Below are 12,188 nucleotides of genomic sequence, written 5' to 3'. Positions count from 1 at the left end.
AAAATAATTTTCTGTTCGCATAATGAAACGAATAATAATACACAAGTACACACACATATTTTTATTAATCTTAAGACTCTTTTACGGCTTTGAAAACTGTAGTTACAGCGGATAGAATAAGGGTCTACGAAATAAACTTCCTCTCATACAAATCACTAGCTCCGTTTATATGTATTTCGTACTGATATGCTTTCTACAAAATCGAATAGCGATTAGTGTATGTCTTCTAAAATGGCGGAACCAGAAGACTCTTCGTAAGAAATGAAAGAGCTTAATTGAACATAATTTTTTTTCATAAACTTTGGTACGGAATATTATAATGTTTACTAATGTATTATAGTATACAGCATGTGCAATAGAATGCGCAAAACTGTCCTTTGTATTTAATACTGAATCCATGCCCCCACATTATCCTCTTGCCTCATGTGATATACCCCCAGCATCTAACATATATTAATTATCTATAAATTTATTTAATAATGCGATTAAATAACTTTTGAAAGTAATATATCCATATTTCAACATTGGCAATACAAAATACACAAAAACGATACTTTTTCAATATTTACAATGATATTTGGATTATTTAAAAATTACATTTTATGATAGTTATGTGGAAAAACATTCGAAACTTGCGCTTAGAAATTTCTGCTGGTAATATATCAAGAGAATTACATCGTTTTTATTAACGATTTTATAATATTGCAAAATAAATTGTCCAATTGCAAATTTTATAATCTTATTTTTTACGCAACGATCTTTTACAATCTTTTCTTTCAAAGAATGTTTTCTATAAATATATGATCGTAATGATCGTGAAATACAAATAAATTTAATAAAAAGTCCGAGAACTTTGATTTTATATGTTGCACTGAATAAGTTAATATAGAAAATTACCTCTATATATATATTTATAAATTGTACAAAAATGTAGAATATTTTCATATATTTAAAATTGTACAAGATAAAAGTACAATCAATGCACGAATTGCTTTGATTTAAATATCCTTACAGTATTATCAGCACCACCTGATACTATTAGTTTAGGATTTGACCAGTTACAACACAGAACTTTATCTTCATGCCCAGAAAGATCAAAGAGGGGTGCTTTAGGACTGTAAACACATATATTATTCATAATTTCATTTGTACAGTCATTAGAAAAATACCAATACTATAAGATATATATATACCTTCTAGTATCCCAAAGTTTTACTTCATTATCATATGCTCCTGAAAGGAATAAGTGATGATCCACGTTTGACCAGCGAACAGTTTGTACCCATTGTGTATGTGAAGTAAACATAGCTTTTACAACTGCTCCTTCTGTAAAAATTTCATGAAAATGGTAACTAATAAATCGTAAAATCAATTTTAGATGATATAAAGTCATTATTTAAAATGATATTTCTATACAATGCAGAATTAGCACCATTTGAAAGTTATGTACCTGTTGATCTAGGATCATATAATCTGACATGCTTATCAGCAGATGCTGTTATAACAGTCCGAGATAACTCCGAGTAATCGAGATCAAAAAAGCTTTTATTTCCCATAATTTCATGTTTTATTCCACCTAACTCAGAATCCCATATTTTCAAAGTATGATCCCATGATGATGTTATAAGTTCTGTCTTATCTGACCATACAATACCACTGATAGCTTCCTTGTGACCTTTCATTGTTCTTTTGGGTACCTGATGTAACCATGATTAACAGTTACATTTTTACAAGAAATATAATATATGATATATACTTAACATATAATATCAAAAAAAGATTTACGTTTATTATAGTATATTACTCACTTTTATTTTTCCATGATCTGCTTTTAATTTTTTTGCATTAGGTTCACCATCTTCTGTTTCATCCTGTGAAGCTGATATATCAAAAAATAAATAATGTATCAATCAAATCGTATTTTACATACATCATTCTATAAAATGTATAGTTAAATTAAGTCTCGTCGATTTCGTAATGATATGTCGTTTTGGATCCATTTTCTTTTTTTAATTTCTTATGATTTTGTTTTATTGCTTCATCTATCTTTAGTTACTACTTTATCTATTTCAAATTATTATTACTACTTATCTCGTTTAAATAATATCATATAGAAAAAGAGAAAAAAGAATGCTTACAGGTTGACCATATTTTTAGCATTGTATCCCATGATCCTGTCGCCATTAACGATTTGTCATAATTCACACCAATTGCTTCTAATCCTCGTTCGTGTCCTTTACACACATGGATGCAATCTACGGAATTAGTTTTAATATTCCAATCCCATATTATAGCTGTTTGATCATGTGATGCACTGTAATAAAGAATATATTATATAAAAATTGTGTATGTGTACACACACCTGCTTGTACACAGACAAAATTATAAACTTAAAAGATTTATGTACAAATGGATTTCATATTAAAATTCAAACTTTTTATTATTATTTTACCTAATAAATTTTCCATTGGTTTCATTTAGAGATACCCATGCTACTGCTTTAATAGGAGATGTATGTCCAGGTATTACAAGTTGATGTTTTGCTTTAGATGTCCATATATGCAATGTATTATCATAACAACCTGTCAGTATCCTATAAAAAAAAAGCAGATAATTAAAATAATGACATTTAATTTTATAAAAAAATCAACGAAAAAAATCTCACAAATAAATATTTCTATATTAACCATTTTTGACATACAGCTACTGCAGAAACCCAATCATCATGAATAAGACAATTCTGTGGCTCTGGTGGTTGGTGTTTTTCGATATATTCAATATCTATAACTTGTTCTATAGAAAGACTCTTTTCAGATATATGCTCGGATAATGTAGTACGGAGAAACTGCGAGGAAATTAGGAAATCAAAATCTATTTCCTTTTCTAACTGCTGAGATTCTAAAAAAGGAAAAAAAAATTAATTCTAGGATAGATATATCATCAAAGACTATATAATATAAGAATATTAGATTTACCTTTTAAAAGTTCATTTACAAGACTGTTTAATTCATTTGTTGTAATGGATGTAAGTACTGACAAAGGATAATCTGGAACAGCAAATCTACAAACAATTATAAATTAAAATCTTGTTCATTATTATATTAGATGAGTAAAAAATATATACAGATATTTACATAATATAACCTAAAAATATGTATACACTAAAAAAATTAAAACAACTTACTGTTGCTGTTTAGTAATAAATCTTATTTGTATTTGAGGGACATTTGTAGAATTACTATTAGCCATTATATGTCAATAATTGACTACTTTTTATAGTTTTTATTTATATTTCTTTCACTATAGGTAAACACGTGCATCCAACGCGCAACGCGTATTTACCTGACGTTACAAACACATACCCTTTCACATACATAATCAAACACATATCAAAGCTGACGTAACATAAATGAAAACAAAGCTATAAATATTATTGTTTTATTATTGCTAATATTATTATTAACATTAAAATAATACAAATTCTGGATAAATCATTAAAATTAAAACGAAAAATATTTTCAATTTTTGTAATGGTACAAAAAATGTTTAAGAAAGAATTTATCTCAAAGGGGAAAATATTGGAAAAAAATTAGTTATCAAAATTATTACAAATTTTGTAATAATATATATCTCGATTCGATAATATAATAAATTATAAATATATTGAATTAATGAATATATACATATATGTACATTAAATGCACAGAACTTTGGCATATTTTAAATAGTCTTTTTATAAATAATTTATATCATAAGAACAAATATAACAGAAAAAAACCAGATTTATTTTTTGGATTTAACCGATATTTTCAATTTTACAGGTTCTCTAAGTGCATATTGTAGTTCTTTTTCACATTCTTGAACAAGAAATTTGATACGTTTAGCATCTTTACCAATTACAATGGAACACTTTCTTTTATTAGGTAATTCTACTATAACGGAAGCATTGATTCCTCCTTCTGAATATGTTTGCAAATATTCTAATACAAAACGTGAAATGTAAGGAATTTCCTGAGGGAGAAAGTTCATTAACTTCGCACGTACTGTTTGTTGTATGATTGTTTCTAATGATTGATCTGTATAAGTATCTTCATTATACTGCCAATCTTTAGGTTTTGCACAAGAAATTAAATAATCCTGCAATAAATAATATTATCAGATAAAAGTAAATATATAATAAATATATAGATATATAAAAATATTCAGATATACAAAATATTATATACATCTTTTTAATAATTTTAAATATACATACTCTCAAAGTATCTATACCATCAGAGGTTAATGCAGATATCAAAAATATATCAGAGAAATGTGGCCAATTTGATTTACTTGTAAGTATTTTAATAATCTCCAATAAACTATCTTTATGTTTTACTTGATCAATTTTGTTCATAATGAGTAACGTAGGTATATCAGATTTTAAAGCTTTTAATAAATCAAGAATATTGGCATTTAACTTATTCCTGGTTCTCCTATTTGATACATCATGTACAACTCCAACAATATCTGCTATGCGAGTAGAGATTTTTGGATCTTTCTCAAAACTGCTATTTAATTTATACTTGTTTTGTTCCTTTTGTGTTATAATACCAGGAGTATCAACAAAAACAAGTTGCGTATTTTCTGATGAATATACTGCATCGCATTTGACTTGAGTTGTATGAACTTTTGAAGAAGTAGGACATATCTGTAACATAATTTCTTATGAATTATGATCTTAGAAATGTTATAACTACATAATACTTTAATGATAAATATGAATACTTACAGATCTATTTACAAGATTATTAATAAGTGTACTTTTTCCAACATTTGGCGAACCAATTATAGCAATTCTTAAAAATGTAGGATCTTCTCTTCGTATAGACGTAAAATTGGTGTCAGATTGTAATATATGTTCTTCAGGCTGATTTAATTGAAAACAAATAATCTTTGAAGTGAACTGTCGTGTTAAGCAGTAACTTTTTTGTATTATACGCTTTTGGATAGTACATAGCATGATTGTATTACGCTAAAAATGATAATATCAATACAAAACAAAAGATAGTAAAACAATAAAAGAGTAAAAAAAATCTTTTGTAAGTACAACAAATCTGCGAATACAATAAATTCTGCGAGAAGTTTAATCACTTGAAGTTAATACTATAAGATTGTGTATTGGTTTCTGTTTATTAGTCGATTGTCCTATTTATTATTACAATCAAAGATATAGAAAATAAATATATTATATGTTTGATCTTCAATGGATAAATTAATGCGAAATATTAAAATTTATGATTTGTATTCAATATCATTTTTTGGACAAAATATTAGCCAATCAATGTAAAATGCTATTGCGTATGCGCCATGTTCTTTTTAGAACATGGCGTATTGTCATTTCAACACTCATGGGTACAACAACGTTTTATTATCTCGCTCGCTGATAATAATATAAAAAGGCGGGAGAGTGGTATTTATGTTAAAATCATGGTAAATTTACATTGTTTAATTAATTATCTTTTATTTTATACTTACACGTTAAATTAATTTAACAATATCTAATTTTCAGTTACCGTTATCATTATTAAGAACTGCACAAAATCATCCTATGGTAATGTTATAACCTCATAAAATTACAAAGTTACTATAAATGATATATTACTGAATATTATATTACTTTACAGCTTGTAGAATTAAAAAATGGGGAAACTTACAATGGCCATTTAGTTAGTTGTGACAATTGGATGAATATTAATCTTAGAGAAGTTATTTGTACGTCAAGGGTAAGATGAATATTTTGAAATTACTATTTTTATTTTTTCATTATATGTAAATGTGTATGTGTTTGTGTGTGTATGTATTTAGGATGGCGACAAATTTTGGAGAATGCCAGAATGTTATATTCGTGGTAGTACTATTAAATATCTTAGAATACCAGATGAAGTAATAGATATGGTTAAAGAAGATGTACAAATGAAATCAAGAGGTCGTGGTGAAATGAAAGGGAGAGGACAAAATCAAAGAGGAAGAGGTGGTGGTAGAGGTATGCTAGTTTATTAACTGAAAATATAATTGTGTATTAATAGAATATATATTTTGTAGGTACTTTTGGGCGTGGTGGTAGAGGTTCGGCACCATTAGGTCGGGGAAGTGGTAATCAAGGAGGAAACAAAGCTCAAAATAAACCACGTATTAAATAATAATAATTAATTTCTTTTCTTATATAATTTGTTTTTATTTATCATATTATTACATGAGGTATCCCTAGAACAAAAAAAAATATAACTGCTACTTTCTCTTTTTGCAATATTACTAGTTTTAAATATTTATGCTTTTAAGCAATATTAAAATAGTACAAAAATCGGTTGTAAGTTGCAATATTTATTAACTTTAGTCTTTTAAAGAGTGTGTTAAATACAATCTTAAAAAAGGTTGTTTTTAACAATTTTGACTTGTTTTTCTTTAATTAATTGGTAGGTAAGTTTAATATAATAAATAAGTCTTTTAAAAAAGAAAACAAATTTATTTGTATCATTTACATTTATTGGAGTGATTAAATTTACGTGGTTATTACTACTATACATAATACTTAATAATTAAACGTGGAATAAAATTACAATAATATTTACCGACATTTGTATATTTTATTGTGAAATTTAAAAGAACATTTATGATAGTGCGATCATATCAATGTTTCATATTCACTAAATCTCTGATTTTTGAGGAAAATAAACTGCGTATGTATATGAAACGCGAGTTACGAATAGCACAGATATACTGGAAAAAGTATATTTTGTCCGTGTTCAATCTATTCATTGTTGAGTTATTTATCTTCATCCTACATCAATTGTAAGAACAGTCGTACTATATGAAATCTAAACAGAAAATTAAAATTATGTTAAAATAATATTTTTAAATGAAAAATAAAACTTAATGACTACACATACCTAATATAGTTTAAACTTGATTTGCACTGAGATCTGACTTATCGTCCTTCAACTGTAATATATTAAAACAATTATATTAATATATATATTCTTACGTTTTATAAATTTAGAGAAACATGCAAATATATTTTACAATACTTACTATATGATGCAAGATCTATTTCATCTGGTAATTCTGTAATGTTTACATCGAAACGTTCCTGTACATCGTTCAATATTTTGGCGTCATTTTCGTCGCTTACTAACGTGATAGCAAGACCCTATATTTATATATATATATATGTATATATAAATGAAGTTAAGTTATTATATATTTGAAAAGAAAAATTTATCATAAAAAAGAAAATTAAATCTTTTTACCTTTGTACCAAAACGTCCAGCTCGTGCTACTCTATGGAGATATGTATCAGAATCTTCGGGCATGTCATAATTAAATACAATATTAACACGTTCAATGTCCATTCCTCGTCCAAATAAATTAGTAGCTACTAAAATTCGCTAAAGAGAAATTCTTTTCTTTAAAAAGAATAATTTGTAATAGTGAATATATCATTTAGTTAAATATATATTTACTTTTTGGAAATCTTTGAATTGTTGGTATCTTGATAAACGCTCCTCTTGCGTCATTCCTCTATGGATACCAATAGCAGGAAAATTTTGTTCTGTTAGAAGTTGTGCAAGAGCCATGCATCTTTGCACTGATTTTACAAATATCACTACCTATAAAATAATAAATATTGATTGATTCTGTATGTACAAAATAATTTACATGTACGCAGAATTTTAATTGCAATTATAAACAGACCTGATTGAATTCAAGAACATCTAATAATTCAAAAAGCTTCTTGTTTTTCTCATTTTCTTTGAGTTTCACGTAATGTTGTTGTAGGCCGTGTAATGTGAGCTTCGCTTCGTCGTCAACATAGACTTCCATGGGCTGCGCAAAGAATTTTTTTGTAAGATAATTTATCCCATTTTAACGATTGAAGTGCCTGAATCAATTTCAGACTTTATAACAGTTAATTTTCCAGTTATCTTCAAATTTTTTTCTACTTTTTTGTTACTCTATACCTCCATAAAAAAAAGAAAAATAAAAAAAGAAAATAAAATATAAAAAAAGAAAATAAAAAATAAAAAAAATGTATTCGAAATAACGCATCCATTAACACAAACGACGAACAAAGTAACAAACAAAAGATAAAAAAAAATAAATATAATTGGTTTCTACGCGTTTAGAATGTTTCAAATATGAAAATATATAATCTGTTTTTCAAATATTAAATGAACACTTGGATAAATGTTTTCTTGAAGCGAAATACCATTATATACGAGTAAATATATAGTGTAAGTGGAATTATTCTTTTTCTCTCAAAGGAGAAATTTTATCTCATTCATCAAAAAGACACAGCACATGAAAGCCTCATGAGACTTTCGTTTTTCTAGTTCCAAGATCTGCACATTTCGTTGTTCAGATTATGCATATTGGTTACATACGGTTCGGCGACTTCCACCTCTGGGTAGTGCCAACAATGAAAACTCAGCAAGCAGTCACCCCAAGAGAACTAAGATGGCGCACCCATGAATGTTCAGTCATATCCGCTGGCCACTCGATGCCAAACCTCTTCTGCCAAATTTCTGGTACATCGAAGACATGCCCAGAATTGGCCTTGGTTATTTTATTGTGGGCATGTTCGTATATCATAAAGCTCAAGGCCTTCGATATTTTCTAACATCGCGACTTATTTAAGGAGTTATGTTCACAGTCGTGAAACACAAAGAGCATGCTCATAAATCATGATATACGAGATATTTCTGACTTCCCATCATGGGTCAATGATTGACACTTCCATTGTTGGTAGTTTTTCAGTCCTATCAATCAATCGTATTTCGATATAACCCCAGAATGTGAGATTAAACGCGTACAGAACTTCACCCTCTCGCGAGACAAGACAAAATATTTTTTGATAACGATTATATAATCGCGAATATCATATGCTACGCAATTGTTGTTGTATTTCTCGGCCCTAACTAAACCCCATTCCCACAAATCCTCTTGCATCTTCTTTCTTGCACTCTTCTCTCTTCAGGTTGTCTTGATGTCTTCTTCGCCCCCCACCCAGATTTTTAAAATCTTTTCAATACGGCTCTAATACTTGTAAGAAACTTTCACCCTCCCTAGCGATTCACCCACATCTGATGCTGAATATCTCCCTTCACCCATCCTATCCCCTATCATTTTTCTCTGACTTTCATATACCAAAGATATTTTATAGATCAATAATTTGGATGCGTAGCATGAAGTTAAAGAATTTTTAACATCAGAACTAAACCGGATTTTTTTTTAAAGTGCTGTTGAGCTGTCTTGATCGACTCAAGAGGGAAGTACGAGAAGGGTTCCACCCTTTAAAATGTAGACATTGTTGAGTAGGTAACAACAGAATATTGGAGCGTGAAGTTGTTACGCTCATATCGTAGATCATGAGTGTGCCGATGTCAAGAGATATCGAGGGGCTTTCAATACTGAATTCTGTATCATTTCTTCCGACTGCTGTCTAACTAGCCTAACCCGCGGGTGCGCCTTCAACGATATTTGTAATGTAGTCTGATCTTTGTCCTGGGTGTGAATATAAGGCCAACGAAGTAGAAGCAATTGAAGATCGAAGTGAAGAGGAAGATTGTCTAATTACATCTTGCATAAATTTCTTGCAGACAGGGCGGATCTCTTTGGACAGTGTAGCGCTGAACATCATGACTTGTTTACCATGTGGTGTGCTTCTAAATATCTCCTGTACATCCCTGCGCATATCTGTAAATAAAAATAAAACATGTTGTTCATGTGTTTAAAGGTCACTAAAGAGATAAGCAAAAACGATAAAAAGTTTATTAACTTACCTAACAATTCAAGCATTTTGTCGCATTCATCAAGTATGAAGTGCTTCAAATGTTTAAGGTTCAACTTTTTATTCCGAACAAGAGCAAGAATACGACCTGGAGTGCCTACTACAATATGAGGGCAAGTATTCTTCAAAACTTCTTCATCCTTTTGGATTGGTAATCCACCAAAGAAAACAGCTACCTGATTTAAGAAATTAGGTATATATTATTATGCTCCATAAAAAATATTTTTTAATCTAAAACCTCTTCTATTATTCTTTATTAAGTTATAAAAAGTTTGAGTTTATTAAGTTTATATAATATCAAGTCTTTATAAGTTATAAAAATATAAATAATTTAAAAGAATCTTCATCAGTTGTGGGTAGTGGTAAAATAGCGTCATCATCATAATTAAGATGTGCAATACATCATTTGAAGATTCTTTATTTTGAAATTAAATACTTAATGTTTTATGAGGTCAGTAAAAAATTAGTTTTCTTTAATATTATTAATATAAATATTTACAACATACCTTTACATAAGGCATGTATTTGCTGAATCTCTCATATTCCTTACTAATTTGAAATGCAAGTTCTCTCGTATGACACATTACTAAGACATAGACTTGGTTTTCTGTTAACTCCAACTGCTGCAATGTGGCTAATACAAATACAGCGGTTTTTCCCATACCAGATTTTGCTTGACACAGAATATCCATACCAAGCACGGCTTGAGGAATACATTCATGTTGTACTGTAAAAATATTAATAATTTACAAATATGTTTAAACATAAAAAAAAAGAAAAAAGAAAATTCTTGTATTATTCAGAAATGATAAGTCATTCATTGCATTAATCTGTTGTCCCTATCAATTATCATCCTATTATATTGTTAAATAATTATAATGTAATAATAAAAAAAAATATCTCTTAATATTCAAACAAACTACAAATACATTAATTACCTTCAGAAGGATGCTCAAATCCACAATCAACTATCGCTCTTAAAATTTCTGGTTTAAGAAGAAAATCCCTAAAACCACTGCTGTGAATAGACACATATGTGCCTTTTACTTCTTTTTTAGCAGGAACATCTCCACTTCCATCGACTACTTGTTCAGTTTGTTCCTCATCTTCGTAATCCAAAAGATCGTCGTTATCTGCCATGTTAAGATGCTAAAGTATGTTACTATAACCTAAAAACGATAATGAAATTACTTTATCTTAATACGATTTATGTAATTAAAGATTAAACGCATAGATTTAGATAAAATATTTAAAAATGAAACTTCTGGAAAACTGATTTTTAGCTAATTTAAATTTTATAATTATTATATTTTTACGATTTTAAAGTTCATAAAATATTATAAATAAAAAATATTCTATATTAAATATATACAAAACATGGCATTAACGATTTTCAATAAGATTGCACACGTAACGAAACCGCCATCTTGTTGATATCATAAAACATATACGTTGAATTTAGAAAAAATAAACTAACTTTTGCAAAGAAATAAATTAATATATTTGTATGTTTTAATGGAAACGAAGAATTTTTGTTATATATAAAAAGCCAAACAAAATTTAATGAAACAAAAATGAATCGGTTATTTAGCATGCGTTCTTTGTGGCGTCGTTTGCCTCGCGGTTGAATAATTCGTGATGCTAGTTTTCTTCGTGTAATAAATATATAAAGTAAACTGTTACTTTTAAATAAAAATTCAAGCATCTTACTTTATAACTGTATACAATTTATATGGCGATTACCTTTCATTCGTTAATAATATTCGGATTACGTATTATCGACTCACCTTAGAATTAAAGTTAACGGTTCGATCCTCGGTTCTACAATACCCAGAAGTAGGAAGACCAAATTCATGTAGGCAAGAAAGGTTTTCGTGTGAGTTCGTTGTTTATATGTGCGCTAGTATCGATGTCATCAGCGCTCTCTGTTGAGTATACATTACATTAATCGGAACAACAGCGCCGATTAAATTTGAAAATTGGATAAATGTATTTGTAGTTAGTATTTCGAATCTTATATCAACATAACATTTTTTATAGGTTTCTTTATTTATTCTCTTTGAAAATTGTCTATATCTTTCATATTCAGAGCAGTGTTTCTACACGCAGCAATCTTCACACGGTGAGAGCTGGATAATCAATGTTGTTTGAGAAATAATATTATCATATTGTAAGCAATATCGAGTTAATGGCTATATTTAATTTTGTTTAAAATGATAAGTAGAAATTGCTTCTAAGTTGAACTTAATTTTGGTTATTATTGATTGATAGATATTTCATTTCTACGTTAGCAATAACATTAAAGTTTGTTTTTATAAATTGTCGGTAACATAGAGCATAATAAGTCGTTTAATTTTTA

At 28.4% G+C, this 12,188-nt stretch overlaps 4 protein-coding genes across 4 annotated transcripts; 1 reads left to right on the top strand and 3 right to left on the bottom strand.

Moving 5' to 3' along the window:
- Window positions 1-46: 46 nt before the first annotated feature.
- On the bottom strand, window positions 47-3,634 carry LOC127061613 (ribosome biogenesis protein WDR12 homolog). The gene is made up of 9 exons (XM_050988744.1): window positions 3,185-3,634; window positions 2,976-3,061; window positions 2,688-2,898; window positions 2,453-2,593; window positions 2,139-2,314; window positions 1,809-1,879; window positions 1,451-1,697; window positions 1,194-1,326; window positions 47-1,115 (listed from the first exon to the last, which is right to left on the bottom strand). Exons 1-9 carry the CDS (start codon window positions 3,247-3,249, stop codon window positions 977-979), a joined length of 1,269 nt encoding a protein of 422 aa, XP_050844701.1. The 5' UTR covers window positions 3,250-3,634; the 3' UTR covers window positions 47-976.
- A 130-nt stretch (window positions 3,635-3,764) lies between these two features.
- On the bottom strand, window positions 3,765-5,237 carry LOC127061614 (GTPase Era, mitochondrial). Its single transcript, XM_050988745.1, has 4 exons — window positions 5,090-5,237; window positions 4,772-5,014; window positions 4,256-4,690; window positions 3,765-4,137 (listed from the first exon to the last, which is right to left on the bottom strand). The coding sequence occupies exons 2-4, from the start codon at window positions 5,000-5,002 to the stop codon at window positions 3,784-3,786; spliced, it is 1,020 nt and encodes a 339-aa protein (XP_050844702.1). The 5' UTR covers window positions 5,003-5,014; window positions 5,090-5,237; the 3' UTR covers window positions 3,765-3,783.
- Window positions 5,238-5,325: 88 nt separating this feature from the next.
- On the top strand, window positions 5,326-6,928 carry LOC127061615 (U6 snRNA-associated Sm-like protein LSm4). Its single transcript, XM_050988746.1, has 5 exons — window positions 5,326-5,472; window positions 5,552-5,593; window positions 5,667-5,765; window positions 5,848-6,025; window positions 6,085-6,928. Exons 1-5 carry the CDS (start codon window positions 5,350-5,352, stop codon window positions 6,180-6,182), a joined length of 540 nt encoding a protein of 179 aa, XP_050844703.1. The 5' UTR covers window positions 5,326-5,349; the 3' UTR covers window positions 6,183-6,928.
- LOC127061612 (ATP-dependent RNA helicase WM6) lies at window positions 6,485-11,734 on the bottom strand. Its single transcript, XM_050988742.1, has 11 exons — window positions 11,617-11,734; window positions 10,768-10,998; window positions 10,336-10,556; window positions 9,822-10,005; window positions 9,617-9,735; window positions 7,735-7,866; window positions 7,503-7,649; window positions 7,290-7,427; window positions 7,072-7,189; window positions 6,930-6,981; window positions 6,485-6,857 (listed from the first exon to the last, which is right to left on the bottom strand). The coding sequence occupies exons 2-10, from the start codon at window positions 10,967-10,969 to the stop codon at window positions 6,968-6,970; spliced, it is 1,275 nt and encodes a 424-aa protein (XP_050844699.1). The 5' UTR covers window positions 10,970-10,998; window positions 11,617-11,734; the 3' UTR covers window positions 6,485-6,857; window positions 6,930-6,967.
- Window positions 11,735-12,188: the final 454 nt, after the last annotated feature.

This window comes from Vespula vulgaris, chromosome 2 (assembly GCF_905475345.1).
Source record: "Vespula vulgaris chromosome 2, iyVesVulg1.1, whole genome shotgun sequence".
Lineage (NCBI taxonomy): Eukaryota > Metazoa > Arthropoda > Insecta > Hymenoptera > Vespidae > Vespula > Vespula vulgaris.
The sequence above is the reverse complement of the archived record's forward strand: the minus strand, read 5'-3'. Positions and strand labels throughout refer to the sequence as shown.